Source organism: Siniperca chuatsi, linkage group LG1 (genome assembly GCF_020085105.1).
Source record: "Siniperca chuatsi isolate FFG_IHB_CAS linkage group LG1, ASM2008510v1, whole genome shotgun sequence".
Classification (NCBI taxonomy): Eukaryota; Metazoa; Chordata; class Actinopteri; order Centrarchiformes; family Sinipercidae; genus Siniperca; species Siniperca chuatsi.
Window position 1 is genome coordinate 24,207,529 of NC_058042.1, and position 27,472 is coordinate 24,235,000.

General features: G+C 39.9%; 1 protein-coding gene across 1 annotated transcript in view; it reads left to right on the plus strand.

Moving 5' to 3' along the window:
* The first annotated feature begins 828 nt into the window (after positions 1–828).
* Positions 829–27,472, plus strand: part of LOC122877780 (RNA polymerase II elongation factor ELL2-like) — a 27,126-nt gene continuing 482 nt past the window's right edge. The window contains exons 1-12 of the mRNA XM_044199819.1: positions 829–1,017; positions 1,626–1,673; positions 15,712–15,839; positions 17,016–17,179; positions 19,232–19,452; positions 21,032–21,156; positions 21,553–21,667; positions 21,962–22,457; positions 23,143–23,194; positions 23,842–24,013; positions 24,114–24,158; positions 25,049–27,472. The exon at positions 25,049–27,472 is cut by the window's right edge and continues 482 nt beyond it. Of these exons, the coding sequence (XP_044055754.1) occupies positions 880–1,017; positions 1,626–1,673; positions 15,712–15,839; positions 17,016–17,179; positions 19,232–19,452; positions 21,032–21,156; positions 21,553–21,667; positions 21,962–22,457; positions 23,143–23,194; positions 23,842–24,013; positions 24,114–24,158; positions 25,049–25,159 (1,815 nt within the window). The 5' untranslated portion in view covers positions 829–879 and the 3' untranslated portion in view covers positions 25,160–27,472. The remainder of the gene's footprint in view (positions 1,018–1,625; positions 1,674–15,711; positions 15,840–17,015; positions 17,180–19,231; positions 19,453–21,031; positions 21,157–21,552; positions 21,668–21,961; positions 22,458–23,142; positions 23,195–23,841; positions 24,014–24,113; positions 24,159–25,048) is intronic.

Here is a 27,472-nt window from a genome sequence, read left to right on the forward strand (position 1 = left end):
AAACAAAGCCTGCACAATATGGTGAAACATTTCTTACCATGTTTGTGTCTACATGCGTCAGAATCTGTTGGTTGTATTTTCCAGGTTTTGTACAAGGAGATTCAAATAAATGGCAGGCCTCACATCTGTGCCAGACACACATCTTTGCTATGGACCGTTTGCACTGTAGATGAAGAAAACGTGGGGAAAGTGTGGGTTTCAGCTTAAAAGTACCTTTGACAGTTAACCCAGACAGCTGTTATTATAATTGCTATGTACTCTGTATGAATTTATATAATAGGATGAAACATTTGTCAAACTTTATTGTGTAAATAACACCCATAATATTTTTTTTTTTTTTGCCAATTATGCCACAGACAGCAGAAGCTGCAATGTAGCTATATTATCATTTCTCGTTGTTATTATTGTATAGATATATTATCACCTTACAAAGTTGATGTGGCAAACACAAATGTTGGCAAATAGTTGTCTGTTTACACATTGAGCAAACACTTTGCAAAATTAGCATTTGTTAGCTCCGGTTTGTCCTTATGAGTGAGCCCTTTCACATTACACATTCATTTGACCCATTGTTTATATAAACAAAAATATTGGTGCAGCTATAACATGAAAAGACAGCAGATATAAATCCTATACAATAATCCTACAGAAGAAACAAATATGAAGATTATAAAGAAAAAAGTATGAAAGAATCATATAGGCTCTTATACTAATAAGATTAAATCCCATGTAGAAATACAGTGTGCAGTCTTTGCTCACACAGCCTCCAGTTCACGGTGCAGTTGTCACCGTGGCTCCGCCCACACCGTGACGTAGCAGGGAGAGTGTTAAGTTGAGAGGAAAGCAGCTTTAATTGCAGGGCAGAGAGAAAAGCCAGCGATGGCTTCGCTCAGGCAGGAGCACCACTATGGGCTCTCCTCTGGAAAAAATAACAAAAACAGCTTCAACAGGTCGCTGTACCATGTCAAGCTCACGGACACGGCTATCAGGGCGCTGGAGGCTTACCAAAACCTCAAGGTACCTTTTCCTCGTGTGTGTGTGCGCGCGTTTGGAGATTAATTCACTCTTGTCAAAGTTGTCGCCTGAGCTTTTATTTGTATTTTTTAAATTCACTGTTTTCTTTATTGAATTGCTTTTTTTTAAAGCTTATTCTATTTAAAAAAAATAACTTGTAGTCCGTCTTTGTGTAGTATAAATTAATACATGAGAGTCGCTCAAACTCGTTTACAGTTACTTGTAACTGCGTTACCCCTGAATCAGTTGGCTACATGGCTGCATAGCATACCAGGACTGAAGCCTCTGATTGTCGGGAAAGACGAGCCCGTCAGCTGTTTGCTGGGAAACCTTCCCCTTGCTTCAAAGTAAAACAGATAACCTGCAGTCTGCCTAATTATCTAATTGACAAATAGGCTAATTTGTCTCATAAAAAGCTCCAGTGGAGACCAGCACACAGGCTTTGATATTTATTTATTTATTGTGTAACTTACATTTAAACACATTACAGCATAGTTGTGTTTACTGGACTAATTTAGATTACAGATATCTCAAAATATGTCAAACTATGCCACAATAAATGCCTATTTTTCTTTCTGTCTTTCTTTGTTTCTTTCTTTCTCTAACCTCAGGGATCTCTACCAAGTGAACCATCGATTTGTTTCAAGGGAAACCAAGGGGTAAGTTACTTTAAAGTGTTACATTAGTGTAATCTTGTTAAACATTTATGTTAATAAGCAGATACAGTTGCCGATTGCTGAATCACTATTTAAACCCTATCTGTTAACACACCAAGTGATATTCATCTGCATGCCACAAGGTTTTAGCTCAGTTGTGGATGAAACAGCCTAATGGGATGACAACAGTGATAAGAGGAAAGAAGGCAACATATCACTGTGACATATTTTAAAACAAGAATGCATGTCAAATATCTTCTGAAATTCTACCTAGAAGCTTTTGTTCATCACACGTTGCTGTTGACTCACACGTCCCACCATACTGCAGCTCAGATGGGAGCTTATAGCTGGTCGTTTCCAGCAGATATGAGGCATGCAGGTTACTGGGTCAGGCTGGTGACTGTGGAGAGGCTTTGTTAGGTCAGGGATCTGCGCTGGGAAAAGGACGGGGAGGGAGGGAGAAGTGCGCACACACACATGGGCAGAGCCAGAGTCAGCAGCGGGGAGAGGAGTTATCATAAGTCAAATGAGGAGCCTTCAGTGACAGAGATTAGCCTTGTGCGCCTTGACCTCATTTGGGAAAATACACTTTAATACTATATACAGTATGTGTGTATTCCCTGTATGTAATACATTTGGACACTAATACATCAGTAATACTCTTATGCTTTTGAGAGTGAACCATAATCTGCAGGATGTAGCCTGAACTATGTGTGTTTTGACTAAAGTCAGGAGCAGCTGTGTCCTTGGAGAATACTTTACTTTTCAGTCAATTCTAATTGTATGGGCTGGTTGGAAAGATTTGCAACCCCCTTCCTGTCATGACAAGCTGAGTGTTGGTTAGTTTTGTAAGGGGGCTTGTGTGGTTAACAAACTGGATTAAACCTGTAAGCGTGCGTGCTGTTGGAGTGTGTGTTGCTCCTACTGAGACTGAATTTGAGCCACATTTTAAAAGTTAGTTTTAACTGAAAGTGTGTTGCACCTTTTTTTAATCAGAAATCTTTTTTCTTTCCTCGAGGGATTGAGGGCAGTCAAATTAATTTGTACTTTCTGTCCATCATTACTAGTAGTTTTTGTAGTAGTTTGTAGGACTGTCTGTCTGAGAAGCAGTTCTCTGCTCGGGGTCAAGTGTTGGAGGTTAGGGGTCAGTTGGTCATTTGCTTGTGTTTTTTTTTCTGGCTCTGTTGATCCCAACTGCAACCCTAACAAGGCATTGACAGAAATATGTGTGGAAAAGAAAAGCTGCAAATCCAATCCACAGCTTCATGGCTCACACTAAGCTGTGGGAGTTTTGTGCTGAGACATAGTTAGCCACAAAAGTTTGCTTTATGGTTGGATTCAGTCCCATTTTACCAGAATACCTGTAAAATAAAGTGTTTTTAAATGGACACACTTAGGATAGGTGGTTTACTGGCTGTCTCCTGTACCCAGTGCAAGAGGGAAATACCACCTGTTTAAAAAAAAAAAAAAAGGAAATTAAACAGATTTTGTATTACATTGATTATAGTGTCGTTTTTCTCAGCCTGGATTCATGCTTGTGAGATTTAATGTAGCAGAGTGGTGTATTGAATACTGTTAGAAACATGTATCTGAGGTTTTGCACCATGACAGTCCATCTTTGGACCACTGCTGTCATTGTGATGGCTGAGGTATTGCAGGGAAGTTCACACCCCTCCCTGTATTGTGGCACAGAGAGCTTAAGTTATTAGCCAAATGAATGTTTAGAGGTAATTACAGGAGCCATAATGCTCTTGATTACAGCATAAGGCATCATGACTTCAGTTTGCATTAGCTTTCCCTGTCTGCCTGACTAAGACATTCATGAATGTGTGTTTTCGTATGTGTGAGTGTGTGTAGTGCTGGCACACTTTAGCTGCAGTAATAGCTAGGCAGATGACATGAACTCTGGCCCGCTAATTTTCCCGTCCCATTCCCAGGTTGGAGTCCCGCTTCTTGTGTGTGTGTGTGTGTGTGTGTGTAATGAAAGAGAGAGAACACACCTTGCATGCTGAAGTGGTGTGTGTGTGTGTGTGAGTCATATACTGTGCATTTTAATGTGTTAAATGCTTATATTTGTTTGCTATGACGTGGGTGTGAATGGTTGTTTTTATGTATGTTTGTGTGTTTATGCACTGTCCTGTGTGGCCTAAAGGCATGATTTATTCATGTCCCACCTCCCTTTTTGCTGTCCTGCCCCCTCTGCCCATTGTGCAGCAGTCTTTAGCCTGCCAGGACCAGAGTGGATCCCCTGAGGACCCTCTGTGTGTGGTGTGTGTTTATTTGGTTGGTTTGCCTGTGTTTTTTGTTGTTGTTGTTGTTGTTGTTTTTATTTTTTTTATTACTCGCTTTTCTATAAAGGTCTGCATGTTTGAGTGTAGGTTTTTTTGTCTGTCTGTGTGTTTAGGCTGCCTATGCTAAGATCCCCAGAGTCTCCCTCTGATTGTGTGTTGTCTCCTCTGATTTGAATAACAATGAGCGGGGAATGCAGGCTGTGTGTTGTCACTCTCTTTGGATCACCCAAAATGAATCGAGTACAGTCAGTCCAGATGTGTTGTGGCCTGCCCTGAGGGCTTGTTTGTGCCCAACATGATAGAAACCTCCCTGCTGTGGATCTAATGGAGTGGAGACTAAAATGGAGGACACTGCAAACATCTTCCATCATAAACATTTAGTTATTTAACAGTGACCAAAGTCGAGACTTTTATCTGACATATGTGGGTTTTTTAACATGGGAAACACTGATGTTACTTCCATTGCAGTAGAAGCTGAATTATCAAAGACATAGGTATAAAAACTGTCCGACTATGTAAAGGACTACACTATGCACTATATATATATATATATATATATATATATATATATATATATATATATATATATATATATATATATATATATATATATATATCACTAGTAGAGAGAAAATATATCAATAGAAAAGTAAACACAATAAACAACAAAATGAGGTAACATAGCTCAATACAAAATGTAAGAATAATAAAATGTAGGGCAATAGAGCTCAACATTGAGGTTCCAGAAGTGAAAATCCCATTCAGGAGGATTTTAATTATTTACCATAATGTCGTAACCATCCAAGGTAGACTTACCATGAGCTATGAGATTGTGAAACAATGTTATATGCGCCCGTAGAAGCCACAAGTCTGTATGAAATCAACTTTGTTTTAAAGGTGCTATTGATGATATTGATAACATCCAGCCACTAGATGACGCACTCCCCTCCCCCCTTCCATTCCAGTGGTTGCCAGTCCATTGCACAACCTGCATATTTCATGGTCGAGTGCAGTGAGACTCAGACTCAGTCATATCAAGTGATGAATCTTTCGTGATAGAGTAATGAGTTAATTTTGCAACATCTAGCTATACATTAGCTATAGATTTAGTTACTTTGTGCGGTGGTGTTTTATGTAACGTTATCTATGGTAATCTTAGGATAAGGCTAGCTAGCTTTAGGTAACCCTTTTTTCCCCATCATTTAATAATTATAGGGGCCCTATATTGCAACACTTACCATAAAATGACATTTCAATCATCCATACACTATAAGTCATTAGGTAAATATTTACATTTTAATCCAATCAAATAGTACAGTACAGTACATTGTAGGGATGCTATTAAAACCCACAGTGCTCCACATCAGACAGACAGCTACAGTACAAGTTGATGTTAGCTAGCGTTAGTGTTAGCGTAGTGATGACCTAACACTAGTTGAAGTGTTTTCTTGCTGAAAACAAATCTCATAGCGGATTATAAAAAAAACAGCTGAGTGCCACACATGGCTACTAGGACGACTGTATGATCATGTCAGTATTTTCCAGATTTCTATATTAACGTGAGCACTGTAAAGTTAGCTGTGGAGCTCAACACAGCTGGCTACATGGCTAGCTAGCCACAAGTATCCTCAGCAAAGTGTCTCATAATAGGGCTAACGTTAGACTGCTATATGAGATGACACCCTTAATAACAGTCACATTTTGGGTCTAAACACTATAATGAGCAGATTTACAGTAGTTCTGAACTTTAATTTACCTTCAACATGACACATCAGTAATATATTTGGATCCCATGTCCATTCCATTTTTAAAGAACAACAACCGTCTTTTCATAAGCGGACCAGTCCGCCACAATCAAGTTGCCCTGCACAAACTTTGTACTGGTCCCGGGCCATCGGTTCTGTCAGACCCTGGCCCACTTCTAAATCCCCTCTGATATGCATCTTCATTATAACGTTACATTGTTTGAGAGAACTATAATGTTAGGTAACAGGACACAACTGTCATTAATGCTAACATAGCTCCTCAGGGATTGACGCTGATTTTTTTTTGGTTTTAAGACTATAACTGTCGGTAGTTGTTGTTGTTGTTGTTGTATATATATATATATATATATATATATATATATATATATATATATATATATATATATATATATAAAACATGCAGAACTGTAATTTTATGGGTTATTGTTGTTCGGACTGTGCTTTTTCCACACTAACTGGCCTACTGACTATAACACATGATACCAACGTCGTTATACTATTGGCACACAAGCCTTGTTAGAAGCAGGAACCAACCATCAGACGTCTCACAAAGAGATAAACAAAACATTCATTTTGGACCCGTCAAAATTTATAAAATGATTCATTCACAATCTTTTTTTTTTTTTTTTTTTTTTTTTAGGAAAAGTGATTTTTTTTTTTTAAATTCTGCACCTTTCTAAAAGCTCTGTTGCTATGTTACTTCTTTTAAATATTCATCTACATACAAATGTTATCAATATAACCTTTTAAGAAAAACACGTTTTATTTGCAATCCCATGGAGAAGTACTACACTACCCGCAATCCTAAAGTTTTATAGTGACGTCTCTGATTGGTGGAGCTAGCTGATTTCCCTTTCTGATGTGCTGCGTTTAAGAGAATCACTACAACACTATAATAATGACAAAGTTTTTCAATAAGAAGCGCACTGCTATCGTTAGGTTGGAAGTTGTTAGAAAGGTATAATTTGCAATGGTTTATGGGATGGAAGGAGAGGGACTTCGCCTCTCTGTACTTTCACCTTGCAAAAGAGCTTTCACTGCATTTCAGTCATCTCTCTCTTCAGGATACTGTATACGTTGTGTATGTCACTTGATATAAAAGTGTGTTGTTTTATCTCAGATCACATTAATCAGTGTGTTCCTACAAAGAAATTGAAATTGTTGAGGGATTATGATGTTTTAAACGCTGGTAGTTATAGCTTGCTACTTTTTCCAAAAAGCCAAGAATGAAAATCTTGTGCACCGACCGGATTACATATTTATTTAGCAAACGCGCGCGTGTGTGTGTGCAAGGCGAAGACAAGCGGCCCTCTGAGATCCAGCAGATCTGGAAAAATGCGCTCTCTGTCCGATTAAGCAGCTTGGAGATATGGAGCATATCTTGGTTTGCTGAGGAACGTGTCCCGTCTAATTCCCTCATGTGAAAATCCACACCCTGAGCTAATGAGCCCCCGTCATGGTATGGCTCTGCATGTCTGGAAACATGGCGCTCTGTGGAAGATCCCACCTAGGGGGAGAGAAGCAGGGGCTTTTGTCAGACACAGTGACCCACAATTTGTTGAAGTTGACAGTTTGGCCCTCAGGCACCTGCCAGAGACGTATCGTTCTTGGCACTGGAGAGGGAAACCTCGGGAGATGCTTGTGACACAGTACCCTTCCTATCATCTCTCCTCCTCCTCCTCCTTCATACCCAACCTCCTCTCCCCCAATACTGGAGCTTGCAGGTCTGGCAGCAACCTCTGTGAAATTGCAAATGAAAAGGAGTGGAAGGTGATTACAGGCTGGGGCTTGATTACATGCACTGTCTCCTACTCAAGGCAGCCACATTAATCACCCAGTGCCAGCATGTGGAACTCAGCTAGAGAGAAGACACTGCGTAGCTGCAAGCAATGACTGATTGACTGTGGGATCATGAACACACGCAAAAACATGCAAAATCTCTAGTTTCTCTCTTTGTATGCCCCTCTGCCCCCCGTCCTTTGTTCTTCCACTCGTCCAGAGACACAGACACACATTGTATTTTGTATCGCTGTCCTCCATTGGGGAGGGGACTCGTCTTAAATGGCATGTGTCAACTTGTGGCCTTGGGAACGATTTTCGGCTCTTTTGTTTGCGATGAGATGATGAGAAGTAGTGTTTACTGAAGTGTGGGGAGGATGAGGGTGGTGGCTGGCTGTGTGTGTGTGTCTGTGTGTGTGTGTGTGTGTGTGTGTGTTAGCTACTAGACTTTGGCCTTTCTTCCTCTTCAGCCTTATGAGTGGCAGTAGTGAGAGGAGCTGGAGCTGAGCCTCTCATTGCTCACGCTGGATTAACACAGACACACACACACACACACACACACCCACAGAGTTTGCATTAGCACCCGTCCCAGAGTGACTGGCCTCCTGCTGATAACAGACAGCAGTGGTGGCGACAGGTTTCACTCCCTCCTCCTCCTCCTCCTCCTCCTCCACCTCCTCCCTCTCCTCCTATCAAGCAGAAAGGGGAAGCAGTGCCATGGCATCCCACTCTGGAGCCGAGGAGGCCAGAACAAAAGACGGCCTGTTTTCAGAAGGCCATTACTCAGGCTGCAGAGGATGTGGAAACAATAGCCTGCATGAGATCTACACCCAGACCCCACATTCAACCAAAAGCTAGCAGGAAACATAAGCCCTGTGCACCGACATCAGTCTCTCACAGTTTTTGTTCAATCAACTTTATAGTTTGATAAAGCCAGGAAAATGAGCCTCTCCCGTCCTGCGTCGTCACTGTGTGGAGACATTTATGACAGTTGAGAGTGAACTGTGGCTCGTTAAGATAGTGTCGCCACACATACTGACTGTCTTGAATCGTATTGTGTCAAAATGTTAGCTGCTGAAAGTTTTTATAAATGGCAGTGTGGTTTTTTTGTGTGTGTTACTTGTACTTGTCAGGTGGAAATTTCAAATCTGTTGCAGGTCAGTGGAGTAGTCTTGTGATTATAGACTAACGAACGTCGTCTATATTATTTTGTAAGGTTATAGGTTACCTCAACAGGCTTGTGTGTCTAATAAGAAATAATAATAAAAAAAGAGGAAGATCAGAAGAGAAACAATGAACCAGTTTTATCAGAAGAATAATAAATGTAAATGTAATATGAAATGAGATTTTTTTTTTTTAAATAAAAATTGTCCAGACTTACTATTGAGTAAGATTTGCAATCACTTAGTGTGCGTACATGCACAATAATACTTTGTTTTAACCATATTAAGGCAATATGTATTATTATTGCAACTGTCATGTAAAAAGATTAACAAGGTTTTCGTAACCATAACTCAAATTAACAATTAAGTGATTAGAGGTCAGAGTGAGGCAGATGCCAAGTAGTTGCTAGTAATGGACAAAGACTAACTGAGTTTCTCTTGTCATTCTCTTTTATATGTTGTGCTGATGTTTCCTGTAGGTTACACAGCCTTCATAAAATGTACTATTCCATCTCTGTATCTTAAATTGTCATCTTTAAACAGATTCAATTATTGTGTACATGTGCAGTGACATGACTATCACAGAAATCTTTAAGAAATTCAAGTGTTGGCATGATATGACAGCATTGGCATGAAGTTTCTCCCACAGTAGTGGATGATACTGCATTCATTGGGTAGACTGAAACATAACACGGATGGTTAAGATGACAAAGAAAGATTTTTTATTACTTTACTGTTTTGTTTTGCCTGTTCCTTCTGTTAGGGAGGTTAGAGTTAAAGAAAACAAAATACAAATGCATTTACAACACCATGGACACACACCCGCATGCAGGCATGCAGTTGCAGAATTAGGTGTAAACACACAATCACAGATATCACTGTGCATACTGGTACTTCTGGTTTTTGCACAGAGGTGCCATTGAGCTCAAACACCCAATAACTGCAAGTAACGACTCACCAAACCTTAAACTGTTGCTGCTGCTGCTGTGTTCTCTTACATAAGCAGGTGGGGTGAAAAGTTTAAATGTTTTCACATTTGTTCCTATTTTCCAACATGATTAATATAGCAAGATCATGACCAAAAATGTTGAAGGCCTGAGGGAATCGATGTCCTGTTCACAGTCAATATAGAGAGAAATAGAAGTTCAAAAAATGACATTCCACTGTACAAGAAAATTGTAGGCCATTTATTATGACAGTATGATTTTGTTTGGCTTATATTTGCCTCTGTGGACTGTGGACACTGTTTAAGTTGGTGCAAAGGTGCACACACAGGTATTCTCACATAATTAGGCTGATTAGGCCTTTTCACAGGACTGTTTAGTTGATTGACATCTCTCTCCTGTGAGCTTGGTTGTACCTGTTAGGTTGGGACAAATTCCATCTTTATGATTGTTTTATGGCCTGGTCACACCAGCATTTGAAAGTGTGAAATTTCTAGGGGGGGAAAAATACTTTTTTCACTCCATGTTTAGAGCTATGTTATTTGCTTGATTTTTTTTTTTTTTTATGAGCACCGCCAACATCTGCATATAGAATCAACGTTCAGATAAATGTGCTTTGCTCTAAAGGCTGATGCTGATGGAAATTATAAAACTTAAAGGAGTCTGTCAGACAAACTGAAACAAGTAAACGGCTAAAACTGTGTTGAAGCAAAAAGTGTTGTGAAGCTTGCAGACGAAGAAAACAGATGGACACACAGGCATACGCCAAGAGTAACGCCTTCAAGAGAGATTAATGGAGACAGAGGCAGACGGACAGATGGACATGTAGCACGGGGAAAAAAATGGGAAAGGCTTGATATTTTCTGTTGACAAAGACAGAGGAGGAATTATTGATATTAATGAGAATGGAGAATGTTGAGAGTGACAAAGGTGGGTTCAGGAATAAGACTGGTTTGTCTGGGGGTGAATATGTGAAGTTCGTAGGTATCAGGGGCCATGGTTTGGGTTAAAAGAATGAATTATATGTTGAAACACTTGTCAGATTCAGGCTTCTCTAGGTTTGCCTCTTTGCCTTTTGGCCTCTGGGGGTCTCTGAGCATTACAGAGGTCATAAGTCACTCCCAAGTGTAGGGCAACTTGTATTACATTAATTTCTTAAGCATGGGCCCTTGCTAGCAAGTGTATTTATACTTAACCATCTTGGTAACTATATTTACGCTTGTTTTGTTGGTAGAGTTTTCTTTTTGCTCAAGATCAGAAGCAATCCACAGATTCCCTGAATATTTTACTTGAAAGGAAGACAATAAATATTTCATTATTCATGGTCAGTTGAATTCTTTAAGTGCCAAGTCCTTTGTAAGAGCACCTCTCTGGGTTTGAATTGCCATGTGTGCCACTCAGGAGAATGGGCTAGGCTTTGGTGCGGGCCCCAGCGGCTGGGAACGAGAGTGCTTGTTATAGTTTGAACAGTGGGGGTCTAGAAGTCTGCCCGTGGAGGTCATACGAGCAGCCATCGCTGGATAAATGCCAGCAAGTGCTCCTGGGTGCACTGCACGACTGGGCATTTGCAACAGCTGGAATCCTGTGACAGCACACAGCACAATCCAGTGAACACAGAGTCCATAAATTATTCATTGATGTTAGTGTGGAGGAAGATTGGAGGAAATGTGGCACAGGCTTTGTATCAAAAATCATTTAATTTTCACCTAGAATTTTCACCTTTACATCTGCAGCTCTTCCAGGTATCCTCAAATAGCGATGTGTGAACTCACAGGCTTCCCAGCACTGACAAAAACTAATGCTGCTGCAAAAAAATAACTTCTACTTTCAGTTAGTGTAAACTCAGAGAGGATTTCAAGGTTGGGTTTAAACAAGACCGGTACAGCTGTATGTCTTTGTTGAGTTCTTACATTTTATAGATTGGCTCCCATACTATGTTCCTGTGAAATGGCTTGTTTACAGATTACTCAGCCATACATAACTTTCTGCTGTCCGAATATCTGCCAGGAAATGCTAATCGCACTTAATGTGAAAGTTGGATTTCACTGGAAGTGAAATTCAAAACAAGCAACAAGGCTCTTCACCATCTGTCTGGGCTGTTTCAAGTAATCCATGTGAGCAGCATTTGCCAGGCGGACAGTGAACCTTTCTTCTTTCTCAATACAACAGCCAAATAGACACCAACCTTAGCCTTTGCCCTGTTTCTCTTCATGAGATACTGTGCTCTTTTGTTATGGGGATTAGAGCTACAACTAATTATTATTATTATTATTATTATACATAAAGGTGATGTCAATGTAATCTCTTCAGATTGCTTGTTTTGTTCGACCAACAACATTTTACAACAAGCTGTAAACATAACATTGAGATATGGCAAACTTGTTAGCAAACAGTACACATCGAGCAACATTAGCATTCATTGGCAGTCGTAGTTTGAGATGACCCGACAAATGTAAGCTCAATAATCACTCTCCTTTTAACTCTGTTTTTTGGTGTCCACCATCTCTCTTTAGCTAGTAAATGCTCCACTATGTTCACAAGCTAGTGGCTAATTTTGTCTGTGTACCTGTGTGCTGCCTAGCGTACAGTGGCTGTCTAGGACGTTCTGAAAACTACTGCCTGCTACAGCTGAAAACACTGATTAAAGCAGTGAGGCTGAACTGCAAAATGAGTCTAAAGCCACACCAGCAGCTCTGTAAGGCTGTACCTGCTAACATGCTCACAATGACAATGCTAACATGCTGATGTTTAGCAGGTATGTATACAATGTTCACCATCTTAGTTTAGCTTGTTAGCATGCTAGCATTCTGGTGATAATTCTCTGTGGGTCTTTCACTATGAGCGCCACCTTTTACATTACATCTAGTCATTTGAGCAACTTTAAAAGAATAATTGATTATCAAAATGGTTTATGATTAATTTTCTGTTGGGTAATCATTTAAGCACTTCGATTATCTCAAACCTCAGGTTGCACAGAACTGAAACTCTTGGCTTATGAAGCTCTGACAGCTGTTTCTCTGGTTTCACAACTAATTCAAAGTTTCACAATCAGAGAGGGGAGATTGCTTGGACGGATTTGTAGGTGTAAGATGGCTTGGATTGACAAAGATGAGCAAGGAGTTGTCCTGTGACATTTGTATACATATCACCATCTTTATTTGTATCACCACATTGGTTGTTGAAATAACAAGGCTTTAAACTTTTTTACCATTTAGTTAACGGGTATGGCTAAGTGGTCATTAAGTACATGTATCATCTTGTGAAATGTTAACAAAACTGTCTCATGGTAAGAAATAATCCCTCTGGTGAGCTCTCCAGTGTGATCACAACATGTTTTCTGACCTCTGTCTCTTACAAATAATGAATACATCCAGTATTAGCTCACAGGCTTTAAGCGTACCATTGAAGGACTACCCACAGGCAAATATTACATAATCCTGAACTAGACACATTAAAACATAGGTTACGTCAAACATGCTACATGCAAGCTGTAAATTTTAGTGCTATAAAGCTCAGCCGTATAGGCTATAGTTTGTGTAAATTCCTGTAGTGAAAGCCTGCGTGTATAGACATGTGCAGCGGGCTGATAAGAGAATAGAGCCAACTGTCTGTGTTGCTTTGTTGAACGCTTGTGTCAGACGATCTGCAGTGACTTTAAAAGACAGCACAGAAGCAAGCCCACATTCACTAAATTGTGAGTTCAGATTGAGTTCACAGCCTTTTAAAAATGTATTCTCATGTATCAAGGCTGAGTCCCAAAAATGGGATTTAAAAAAAAAAAAGGTTTCAAGTGACAACCCGTAAAATATTCAAACATACTGTCGTGGAAAAGGTTTCAGTGATAGACATCTGGACACTGTTTTCAGAATCAAGACGTTTCGGCTCCCATCCGGAAGTCATTCTCAATTGTGAAAAATTCTCCCGGAGAATGACTTCCGGATGACTATGACTGAAACCTTTTCTACGATAGAACACTCCTGGACTACACCGTCTTATTCAAACATACTGTAAACTGTGTAGCTATGGTAAATTTGAGATCATACTGGACATGGTTGACCGGGTTTGAAAAACAAGGAGACCAGAGCCATGTGGTAGGAGAGGTGACACAACAGGAGAAAATCGAGGAAATCCCCCATGATAACTTATCTCTTAAAGCTGCTTCCCAGCCCAAAAAAAGATGGCACAGCTGCCTGCAGCATGAAGAATGGGATTGCTGTGAAACTGCTGACCTCCCCACAACAGTTAGGAGGCAGTGAAGAATACTTGTGATGACAGTGTGGATCTCCTCTGCACGGGTCTTTTCACTCTGACTGTAACTTACTGTATTTACTGAAGCTCCTGACTAGCAAGAGTGTCTCTCTGTATCCATTTCTCTCTTTCTCTCGCTCATGTGTCCCCTAAAACCCCTGTAGTGCTTCTGTAGTGCAAATTTCCCATAAAGCTAAATGAAAATACCAGTAGTGAAGTGAAGAAGTGAAGTATTTCAGAATTCTGCTTTCTTAAACGTGCAATTACATCCTTTTCAGTGGTCAAATCAGCGTAGATTCAGACTTTTTTCTGATCCTCATTTTTCCTGATCTGTTATTATATGTCTCTGTGTGTGTTCGTGTGTGCATTTGTCTGCCCTGGAGGTTGTAGCCTTGGCTCTGCTGCGCTCCACTGAGTCTGCCAGGAGATCTCATGGACGCCTCAGTGGAGCGGACTCTTGAGCGGACACTGTTTACCCAGGGAGATTTATTTTAAGTTACAGAGCGACACAAAGTCTCACTCTAGATCCTTAGTGTGTGTGTGTGTGTGTGTTACACATGGTATTTACACATGCGGCATTACTCACTGCGTTGAGATGCTCTGAAAACAATATGTGCAAGTGGTGGATTGCAGTTAGTGTTCCCCAATCCTGTCTTACAGCTTTACTACATTCATAAGTTGTCATTATCTCCTAGATTTTCCCCAGTGACGATGATCAGGTCATGTGTGTACTTTCTTCCTGTGCTCTGATAGATGACTCACATGCATGTCATCTGGATTCAGTATGCTTTTCCAAACCTCTGGGAAGCATCAGACAATACTCATCTTTGATGAATAAACAATTGAGGGCTTTCATTCAGTTGGTATATCTGGTAGTCCAACACGTTGGACCACAGCAAGGTGTCGATGTTCATGAATTTTGCGGTGGACATTCAGGTCCCTCAGTAGAAGGACATTAACCTCTCCTCTTGTGATACCATCAGTCCAAACTATCTCCAAACTTTCTACCCAAGAAATCAGGAAATCTGATGGTCCCATTGCCATAAAATGTAAAGGGCACATTCATGCTCCCCAGAGGATGAACCCTTTTTGTTTTTGGAAACTCTCTGAGCTTTCCTCTCGTGCCATCATCAGGCCAAAATGTAAGCTCGTCACAAAAGATATCTCATAATCTACTGGGCTAACAGCCATTCACTTTGTTGAGTACATTCATGCTCCCAAGATGATACATCAGTTAAATTTCAGTGGCCATGTGACCTTTTCTTGACCAGTCTGCTGCTTGTTCCATTCAATGCTTCTGTGTTGTCGGGTGTCATGAACAGTGCAGCCTCTAGTAACTACTAGCAAACTTTTAGACTTTTAGTGTTATTTGCAGTGGGCTGTTAAGTTGTGAAAAAGAGAAACTTTGATTTATGTTGATTGCAAAAGCTTGATGTTGGATGGCCCTGTGTTCTTGGCTACAATGCATTTGGCATCAGAGATCGTCTCTGAAATTCTGCTGAGTAGACAATTACTTTTCCCTACAATAAGATGACAGTTTGAAAGATAGCAAAAGATGAATGAACTCAAGAGGTCTTAGGAAAACATTGACAAGTTGAAACAACTAGCTGGTACCAGGCCTGTTAAACAATATAACCATTCTCTTACGTCTTGTGTTATGTGCACACGTATGCACACAACCTGTTCAAACATAAAGCATTATAAAAACAGACTGGAAAACTTGGCATGTGAGTCACTGTACATCAATATGTGGGTGCATTTAACTTTTGTGTGTTGTTTTTTGTCAACTGCCTGTATGGTTGTTGGCCTGTATGTTTTTAGTAAAATCTTTCTTCTGTTTTTCTACATAGTACATCAAGATCCCAGCTCCCACAGCAGAGTCACCTTCTGCTCTCCGCGTCTTCTCCTTCTACTTATCCAGTGACAGCAAAGACCAGCCTCAAGCCAGCTTCGACTGCATCCATCAATATGTTTCAAGGTATGGAGTTAATCAGTCGAAAACTTGATATTTTCGCATACTGTATGTCCTTGCATTAAAGAGCTATTCAAGTGCTATTTGATTTATTTCTTCTAAGAATTTGACACTAAACTCTACTGTTTTCCTCATTCAAGATTCTGTCTCAAAAATCCAGGGAAAACTATTTAGAAATCTTTTTTCCACATAGATCAGCAAAGGATTTTGGCAAAAAAAGGATTTAAGTGAAGCTTAATTAGCTAAGGTTCCACATCTGTCAGTTACAACAATTTTAGATGCAAGTGTTTGATCTGAGCTACTGGTCGTGGCTCTTCATAGGTCATCGGCCTTTCAGTCCTCAGCTCTCTGTGTGCCCACGTCTCCGAGGGCATCATGAGAGACAGTTAGCTCACTGCTTGCTGTACACAGGATGGGGCAATTTCCTGTATATTTCTGGGCTGACCCTCTCATTACTGAGACCTGTGATGCCTTGTTTATGGAGTGGATATGCTTGGAAACTGAGGGTTATGCTCTGTTGCTGCCTCCTGCTGCCAGATGGCTAACTGTGGTCTGAACTCCAACTCGTTCTGGTTCCAGTCAGCTGCTGGAGCCAAGAGAAATAGCGTAACAGCGAGAGGGCAAGATCCTGCTCTCTCTGCCCCCACATTTGTTTTGATATTCAGAGGATAAAGAGGAGAAATGATCGGTTGTCACGTATATATTAATTGTGTTGTGAAAATGAAAATGGGATCAGGGGAAATGGGCTCTAATTTTTAAAATTTAAAAACAATGAATTTGGCATCGCAGTGAATCTTTGATTTATTTACAGCATGAATGCAGCCCAGGTTCATGTATTAAAACGTTTTACTTTTGTCCAAGATGATCCTTGTTTTGCAAGTGTGCTGGCTGGAGCCAAGCTAATCCTGGTGGTTTTCCACGGGCTCTATCCTGCTTTGACCCAGGATATGTGGCTTTCTCACACGCAGCAGCCTGCAGAGCTATATCTGGCCTGCAACATAATATACAGTAACCATAGACCTGTCTTAGCCAGCTCCCACCACAAAGCCACTTTATCCTGCATTGAGTCCATGTTGGTATGCAGCTTTAAGTTAGCTTATAGGACCATATGTCTTTACAGTGTTGACTGTACAGCCAGCAGAAAGCCCTGCAGTGTAATGGCTCTGTGTTTTTGTTTTGCAGTGACGGCCGCGAGCAGCTGGAAGGTCAAGGCATCATCCAGGACAAGATCACAGTGTGTGCCACCGACGATTCCTACCAGATGACCCGTGAGAGGATGTCTCAGGTGGAGAAGGACAGCTGGAGCCGCTCTGCCATTGAGATAAAACCTGGGGCCACACATCCAAGTAAGAACAGACTAGAGGTCTCTGTGGAGCAAAAACAGAGGATCAGAGGATGATACATGTGCAGATTTTCACAGGGAAAGGCCAAACAGCTTTAAGCTTGGAGAGGGATCCGCAAGTTGAATGTGGATACAATGATGGCGTATAAAAACAAAAATAGAAATATAATAGCACCTATAAAAGTAATAGGAATATTTGCCTCATATGAGAAAACATTGCTGTATTCATTGCTTTAAGCTGAAACCCAGATATTTTCCTATTTTGATGTGTAATGAAACCAGATGTGCAGGCCGCATTTTTGGTTATACAAATAAGACTAAAAGTTAACTCTTGTGCCTCATATTTCTTCTTTTATACTATTTTTCTGTTTTGGCTTTTGGTGGCCAGTTTATTCTTCTGTCCTATATAGTCTTTCCCCTCACATCTGGCTTTGAAAAGAGTGTTGGCCAAATGGAAGTTTGGTATTGGTCAAAGTCAGCAGCATCAGTCTTTTAACCATCTTTTCGGAGGTAGAAGGCCACTTTGAAGATTCAAGCCAGGTTCTTCCTGTGTAGTCTATTGAAAAGTCTAGTGTTTTGGAAGAAGTGATTATAGTGCATCTATATAACTCTGCTTACGAAGATGAAATATTAGCTCTATAGAGCTGTAACGAGTTCATTTTTTTCAGCAAACAACCTAATTCTCCTGCAGTGTGGTGCCACACATTTATGTAGAAATAGCTCACTGTTTTTGCAAATGTACCACACGTTACCTAGAGGTTTGCCACGATACTGAAAAGCATACATACATTCACAGGTGATAAGTTGTTGCGCATTTCTTGCAGCGTGTGCCAGAGGGGGGTGGGTGGGTGGGTGTGTGTGTGTGTGTGTGTGTGTGTTTTCTCAGATCTTAACCATCAAGGATATCTTATTAATCAAATGAGAAGAGACATGAGCTACTGTCTTTTTTTCTTCCCTCTTTTTTCTCTTCAACCTTTGCCGTGGTTATGCAATATTCTTTCTTGACATGATTCTACACCCCCGCATCAGCGCTGGAGCTCCAGGGAAGCTAAAACTCTGGGTGGTTTAGACCAAATTTAGACTGTGTGGATTGTGTTATATCAGGTCTTCAGGTGAAGATGACTTAGCAACATAAATGCCCATAGGGAAACATTTAATAACTGCACTCTATATTCCCTTTTCAGCCTCAGAAGGTGAACACAGTGCGTATTATCAGGGATGCCAAAACCTATAGAGCATGCATCTGACACTCCATATGTCCTACACCATAATTGTTACATAATTCTGTGTATTTGTATCATGATTAATGGCTGCTAGTGGAGTAATGATAATGCAGAGAGTTATTATCACTTGGCAGCACATACTTTTGCAGTTGAAAGGAAAGTCTTCTTTTCCTGTACCTCTGCCCAACTCTGACCTTCAAAGCGCAGATTAACCTGTAACAGGATTAGCACAGATAGCTTTCACTGCTCTAACATGCCCATCTGTCTTCAGCGGAGATGTAAGCAATGATCAATGGGGTGTTTACATCTGAAGACAAATAAGCTGCAGGCCTGCAAGCATGTACATGTGATCTAGAGGTAAAGGTTAGTAGAAGATATTTTAATGGTTGTTTCCCCATTACTCAACCAATTGTCAAGATAGACACACATTGAACAGGTAAAAGCAGTGGTGAGAGTTGTAAAATCTGGCTGCCTTTGACTCTTGTCATATCCCTGCTTTTGTTTGACCTCCTGCATAAAAATGCTTGCATGACACATTTCACTGAGTTCCTGTTGTAGATTTTCCTTGCTCAGCACTTACAAAGTAGTTCCAGTGAGCCTGAGTTTAAGTCTCTCTAAATGTTAGGAAATTCCTAAGATTGGATTTCTTGTGACTTAATGAGACACATTCGAAGGCAAAGAATGTGTTTTTGGTGTAAAATGAATAGCAACAAATGTTTATTTATTTTTACCAGTTTGGGGGCAATGTAATACAAATACAACTTAAGAATTACTCTGTATGACAGAGTATCACATAAATCTTGTTCTTTCTGTCTACTTTTTTGTGTGTTCAGGTAAATGTGTCAAGGTCCACAAGAGGCCAGCTCCTTTGTCTGCGTCTACCAACAACCGGAGGAACAGCAGTACGGCCACGCCGACCCAGAAGCCTTTGAGGGAGCGTATCATCCACCTGCTAGCTCTCAAGCCGTACAGGAAACCAGAGCTTCTGCTGTGGCTGGAAAGAGACAGAGCCGGCCCCAAGGACAAGGCCGAGCTGGGGGCCATACTGGAGGAGGTACACAGAAATAATGTGTGTGTGTGTGTGTGTGTGCATCCATGCACACATATATAAACACTTGCATGCATAGATATATACACCCATAACACAACACACCGTGCACAAATTATTTGCACACAGGTTTTGTAAAAAAACAAAACAAAAAAACATTGTGGACACTGTTGCTTGTGTGTGTGCTCGAGCACAGTTGACCTATACATTTGCACACTGCCTTACACATAAGAGCATACTTGTTTACATGCGCACACACACATACACACGTTTCTTTTCTGGTGGGTGTGTTGGGGTGAAAACCCAATTAAGCATCATTAAAAACAAATCATTGCTTTCATTGTTCTTGGAGAGGATGCAAAGAAATGCATTCATTCCTAAGTTAGTAGCAACTAGTACCAATGCTTCACACCACCCTTTCCATTCAAAACAACAAACCAAAAAAATGCCACATTTTGGCAAGGTTGAATATTACGATTTTAAAGTGTATGTGGCCCAGAATCTGAAAAGTCTACGTTCCAACGAGCAAACATGTAATCACGTACTGAAAGAAACCAGGGGCCAGCTGTGCTTTAATTGAACTTGTAATCTAATTTAAAAACGTTTACTTTATGCGACTTTCCTGTATACATTTTTGAGTAATTCCTAAATGATGTTTGTATGTTTGTACTGTCATCATTGGTGTGCATGTGTGTGTGTGTATGTTTGTGTATTTACTGCCCTTGTGCTTGTTGATGTGTGTGCATGCATGTAGTTTTTGTGTCCGTGCATGTGTGTAATTAGGTCGGTGCAGTAATTGTATCTGCAGAGATTGTGTTTGCGGTGGGGCGGGGCCGCTCTGTCAGGAGGCCCCAGAAAGATAGATGTCCTCTGAGAAAGGCAGTCTGATGAATTTAGAGAGGAGGTTGAAGCCTGAGAATCTCAGTTGGGAACAGAATCGCAGAAAAAGAGTTTTACTTTTCAGGAATGTGCCATTTTCAGCACTTCAGGACTCCAGTTAGTGACAGTGTTACTATTTGACTCACTTATTACAAAAACATTGTGTTTCTCTTTTTTTTAAAAAGACACAACTATAATTTCTATAATTGCGGTGGTCAATTTATTCTGATAACACAAGTTTGGAACCAGCCCTTATGTGATGGTTGACAAAATAAAAGCTGGGACATAATATGTGTGGATTTTATTGTACATGAAATGAAAAACGGGACTTTATTATATTGGGATTATTATATCGGAATTATATTGCTAAATAACATTTTGACCTTATTTTGATGAATGGTTTGATACCATTTTGGATATTTGTTATCAAAATATCTGGACCTTCAAAATATTTACTAACTGATGCATATTTAGCAAGTTCTAATATATTATTGTGCCACACAATGTGTTTATCAGTCTATCTTGCTACCTAAAACGGCACTTGGAGAAAGAAAAGTGGTAGCACAATATGTTCACTGTTAAGAAAATACATTTTGTCTGTTTCTTAATTTATGTGTATGATCCCTGGTCATTAGTAGTAAGTCCCAGGCGTTAAAAGACTTTAATGGCAGTTTAAAGTAACATCATATGGTAAATTGTATTTTAGGTGGCAAAAGTGAATCCCAAAGACAGCAGCTACCTGCTGAGGGATGACTTCTACAAGTACGTGCAGAGGGACTGGCCAGGCTACAGTGAGGAGGAGAGGCAGCTGATCAGCAGGCTGCTGGCCAGGTGGGTCAGACACACAAGCTAAACCAAGTGGGGATGCCATCTCTGCTGATGATTAAATTAAATCTACCTCTCTGGTTATACAGCCTATTTCTCTGTGACTTGGTGTATTCATACAAGTGGCTCTTCACTTTTCAATATGCGAAGGGGGGTCATGTCCAGTTTGTGACATAAAAACTTCACAGCTATAGGCAGGCAGTGGCTCCATTCGTTTTCTGTCATCTTTTCCTCTCTCCTCCACATCTTCTTCTCTCAGTCCCACACGTCTTTATAGGTGCTAATCAACACTCAGAAACAGAGCTTGCCTGTACCTGCTACACTAAAAATTTATGTCATTTTCATGACACATTTTTTTTGTTTCATCTGCAAATTGCCACGTTCGTTCTTTCTGTCCAACAGGAAGTTGCAGCCGCACATCAGCCACCAATCAAGGAACCCTCAAGCAAATGTGTTGATGCCGAAGACCTCAGAGGATACGACACTACATCACAGCACAGCGAAAAATCCTGCAGTGGTAAATGGCCATATTGTTTTTCATTCAACTCTGAATGTGTGAAAGTGATTAATCTGTTTTTAACCTGGTGCTTCTTTATTATATTGTGTGTAATATATTATACATTGTCTTTGGTTTTTGATGACTGCTGACTTTAACAGGGGTCAGTCAGTAAAGTTAAGGTAAAGGTTGTCAATGGTATTTTGTATGTAGTTTGACAGGTTGCAGGGTATTTCTGTGGTTCTGTAAGGAAATATTAATGCATGATTTTAGTGATAAAGGTTGATTTGTCTCCTTTTCTTCTTCCTTTCCCAGAAACGTCCCGTGCCTTTTGACTCACTGGAAAGGCTAGCTGTTAAGAGACAAAGACCTGCAGACCTGAGGTTGCAACAGCAGCCCGCAGTAAACGGACTCTTAAACAATAAAGGACATGACGTTGCAGCTCCTAACCTCAACCCCACTTTCCACACAAAGACTGAGTTTCAAGTTACCAGTATAGTTACAAGTAACTATACTGGTAACCAAAATGGCTTACCGGGGGGCCACAATGGCTTTCCTCTAATGCACAAAATGTCTAGCACCTCTGACACACCTGTCTTAGAGAGCAGAGAGCAAGAACCCAAAGTAAGCAGCCACCAGCCACCGCAGGGTGACTCTGACTGCGCTCACCAGCAGCTCGCCAACAGCCAGCACAGGAAGAAGAAATCTAAAAAGCACAAAGACAAGGAGCGGGAGAGGTTAAAAGACAACAAGGGCAGTGCATGGTTAGAGACGAGTCCTGATCTCAAGCAGAACCCGGACAAACTTGACAGTAAGGCCCTTTTTTATATAGATTTTTCTTGTGACTGATATTAGCCTCTGTTTCTCTTATACTGATCACATCCTTAAATGAACACAGTGAAGAAGAGGGTGAGTCTTGATAGATTTTGACCACATTTTTTATTTCAGGATAAACTCTTTCCTCCTTTTGTGAGTCATTTTGACTTCCATGTGAAAGTCTGACCTGTAGAATGTTTGGAGATATCACTTTATTGCTTCTGGGACTATTTTTGTTTGAATATTACATCTATTATATGGCAGTGGACCCATCTCCAGTTGCCTACAAAATAACAGGTTAACCACACGTACTTTGAACTGTTGACCACTGGTAATTGTGAGGGAGGTCTCTCGGAGAGACAGCCCCCTGGTGCATCTATATATTATTATATCATAAGCCTATCTGTGTTTGCTTCCTTAAGCTCACTCTCTTGAGTCCTCAGTGTGTTATGTGGCTGATTGACTCAACAACAGTTCGAGCAGTGCTTTAGGTCTCTAAGCTGAAATGTCTCCTGATACCCACAAGCTTTTAGCTAGTCTGCACAGAGGCGGGCAGGCACACACACACTTTGCAAAACAAAAACACATTGCTTAACATTCAGACAATGATAAAGTGTCATGTAGATGACTGTACTGACTCAAGCTAATGTCCTTTTCTTTATCTGGTGCTTTTATTCCAGATCCTGACATCACAAATGCTGTGGCCTCTGAGGAAAAGCCAGATTATGTGCTGTGAGTGTGAACATGTTTTAAAATCATTTGCTGTGATTGTTCCATGTGGTATCACTTGGCATAGTTTCTTTTCAACATATGAAAGATATATTGGTTAAATTATTAAAATATGCATTAAGAACAAACTGTGGGGTTAAACATGCACATGTAACATACCTTTTCAGCTATCAGTCATTGGTCTTTTAACAAGATAGTAGACGGACATTACTTTTTTTCTTTATATTTATTGCTATTGTTTACATATATAACTGGTTCTGCTGAAACATTCAATAAAGAACAGTCTCCAATGGTGATGAATGGGGGTACCACTGTATCCTAACAGCATGACAGTTTGGCCTTATGCTGCCATCTTGTGTCAAAAAGAGGTACTACACAAAATAAAATAAAATTAGGATTTGAGGAAATGGCCTCTTTTAGGAAGCTAAAAAATATTAAACGGTAATTGTGCATGAAAAAATGTGACTACTGAAATGTATCTGCAGGATGAAATCCAGGTGGAGGTTCTTGATGACTTAATCTGTTGCATAAGACCAGTTACAGTAATAGTATGGCAAGGATGAATGCTGTCTGTGATGTTTGCCAGTATAACATCACAGGTACATCATCATTAACTCCTATAAGTGTTTTGTCTGCGTGTCTCCTTGTAGCACATACGGCACCATCATGAGTTTGGAGCAACGTCAGAGGTACCAAGAGGATTTCTGTGCAGAGTATGATGAATACAAAGACCTCCACTCCCGGATCGCCACCATAACTCACATGTTTGTTCAGCTAGGATCCAAGATCAAAAGCTTGTCCCCTGGCACGCAACAATATAAGGTGTATATATATGCAAATAGATCTGAACTGATCTGATCTGATTATTTTATGCAGCTCATTTAATATTTACATTTATTGATTTGTGTTTTGTACCATTTAGATAATGGAAGACCAAATACTAGAAAAGTACAACAAGTATCGAAAGGTAAGTCAAACATTTAAATGATTTAAGTTATTTTGTTGTTTACTGGATTTGTTTCATCTCCTTAAAGAAATCACACACATATCACATCTGTGCTGGAACATGTTAAGAGACCTATATTTTATTTAAGCAGAAACCCTGAGTGATACTGGGTTTTTAAAAACCTATACCAATATTTGTATATTGATCGTGCTAATGATGTATAATGGCCCCAGGTCAGATGGAAAGGTCATTACTGCCTTTGCATAAATAAGTAAATTACAACAATTTATTGAATTAACTGCAATTAATTATTTTATAGAAGGATTTACACAATGTTTTTAAGTACAGACAACATCCTCACCTCCTTCACATTGGTTGCCAGTATACAATCTATCATGCTTTGCATGATGATTGATGTTAAAATATGTTTTACAGGGAAAGTTACTTTCATCAAGACCCCAATAATAGATGAGCCAAAGCCTATTTGTATACAGCACCAAATCATCTACTGAGCCTAAGTACAGCGTAAACACAACTCCTCTTTTTAATCAGTGCTCATCAGCTGCTTGAAAAGCCAGACACACTGCTCCAGGACTACTTAAAAATCATTCAAAGTTGTAGTTGTTTTTTCGGGGGGGGGGGGTTACCATCAGTGGTCAGTACATACTTCATTAAAAATGCTTCTTTTGCACAAAATGAACTAGAAAGAGATCAAATGAAATGGGTAAATTCCACAATGGTCCATTTGTTCCATTTATTTCCACCTCTGCATCATCACTTCACATATTTCTCATCCTCAGGTATAATCCATCACTTGGCTGAGGGCAAACTGTTCAGTTGCTGGTTGAGAATAAGGGAATGTCCTTTATGAGGAGACCTTTTTATTGAAATGCTTTGTCCTCTCTCCACAGAAGTTCCCAGGCTACCGGGAAGAGAAGAAACGCTGCGAATATCTCCACGAGAAACTGTCCTACATCAAACAGCTCATCATAGACTATGATGTCTCTCAGGCTTCTTCATAGCATCGGCTCTGCCCTTTATCAGATTTTTTTTTTATGCATAAACAACATAGGTGTCAAACAAAGCGTTTTCATTGAGATTGATATCAAAGGTTTTGGATGAAACTGCATGCAGACGTCAACACGGACTGCTTCTGCTGGGACCACGGATGATTCTGTGAGCACTAATGATGTACATCAATAGCAGATTTCACTCTGGAAGTTATCATTTCTTAAGAGATGTCTTGTTGATGTGAAAAGTCCAAGGGAAAGGCAAAAAACCAAAAAGTCACTAATGAGACCTTGGAAAGCATCTGTGCACATCAAATTGCCATGACAGACACTAATAGTTTTTGCCAGCCTTGTTAAAACCAGTGTCAGTGTAAGCCATTTTGTTGGAAATATGTAAAAGGTATCAAATATGACTTTAATTTAATCACTTTGTTTTTGACACTTGTTAAGTTAAACATTGCTCCAGGTAAGCTTTCCCCTTTCCTTTTTAAAAGTTCAAAGATTTCAGAATGCTTTGTAAAAAAAAAAAAAAAAAAAGTATACTTTTCAATACCATATCAAAGTTGTCTCATTCACGATACATGATTGAAGCAGCCCACTGCAAAAAAAAAAGAAATGTTTGAAGTAATTTCATCTCGGATTCAGCCTTCACGTCTTATTATGCAAATGGGGTGAGATAATTCCACCTGTTCCCAATGCAGTTTCCCTTAACAATTCAGGCATTTATCTTGAAGCAAGACTAATTTAAAGCAGTTGCTGCATTAGCATCTCTTGAAAATTAAAAAAGAAGTGTATTTTGTATTGAAAAAAAGTGAAATAATCTCACCCCTCAGCAGAAAAATAATAATTTTAAGAATAGCTCAATAATATACAAAGTGATGTATTAAAATGAAGATATTTTGCAATATAGTCAGTAAGGGGGTCCTACTGTTCACCTGGATTCATCTGGTCAGCTTGTTTCATGAGTGGTCCTGACATATTGCACACAAAATTCAAATTCTTAAAATACTAGCTGCTGAATCCAATGAGAAAAAACTGAAAAATATCCAAATGGTTGGATATGCGAAGAGGTGTATGAGGTATATGCTGTCTCCCAAATGCACTTGTGTTTAAAGTATTTATTCACCACACCCCTTTTCTTTTGAATGACTGGTGAAGGGACCAAAACGCTTGGCCTTAATGGCTGTTGCAATAAATTTGTGAGGAAAGATGATTTTCCTCCTCAAAGCCATTACTGACATTGTTAATCAGGCACAGAGTCTAGTTTAAAGTATTTTAACCCACTGGAAAGAAGTGTCTTTCTCTCTTTTTCCCCCGTAGAACTACTGATGTATTTATTTTAAGCCATCTTCCTTTGTTCTGTGTTGTTGGTCTCCTCATCTTGAAGCGTCATGGTCTTGTTTGATCAAAGTGTTTGTATCCATGCAGCTGGGGGAGCAAGGTGGGAGAGGTTGTGAACAGATCAAAGGATCACGTAACACAATATGTTGGTTGTCTCTGTCTGACCTGACACAGTTGTGTAGCGGGGCTGGGTTAAAGCAGCCCCAAAGTCCTCTAAATATTAATGTTGAAATGGCAACAAAAGGCCTCAGATGGGAGGTTAGTGGCCACGTCGCCCAACACTGTGTCTGAAACGTATTCACTATAAAGAAACAACTATCACACAAAGCATGGTGGTACATTACATATGTTCAAATCGTATTATTTGAGACAGCACTACAAAATGGGACACTAAATTGGAGTTTCCAGTTAATAATCAGTGCCCATTCAGTTGTTTTTTGTTTGTTTTTTTTGCACTAAACCCAGTCTGAAAAAAGGGGATGGCAGGCTAGTAAAATTTCCACTCAGATTGTAATTGTTCAATGATTTAGAAGCCTTAAGATTACACTTTTCTAGCACGAAATCTTCAATCTGCCAATATCAACAAGGAGTCATTATCCACACACATCTGTTATCTGCCTTATATTACTGTTAGCTGTTACATGTAAACCTGTCTTAGCCATTTTACTGTTCCAATGAATGCTAACAGTGGCTTTCTCACACGTTGGATTATCACTTTCTGGAGGAAATGTTTCATAATGTAATTTTAAAATTGTTTAGTGCACAGTTTGACTGGCTATGATGGCATAGCTTACTCATCAGTTGCATTTGTAATCTTTCTGGTACTTTTTGGTTTCTCATAATCATCATTGTATGGCCAGGTATTTATCATTAGGAACGCCACTTTGGTAAACTGCGGCTGATGTTCCTATTGACATCCCATTTGACTCAGCTCTGAGCACATGGAACAGTTTGATTGGAAGACTGTCTTCAGTGATTCCTGCA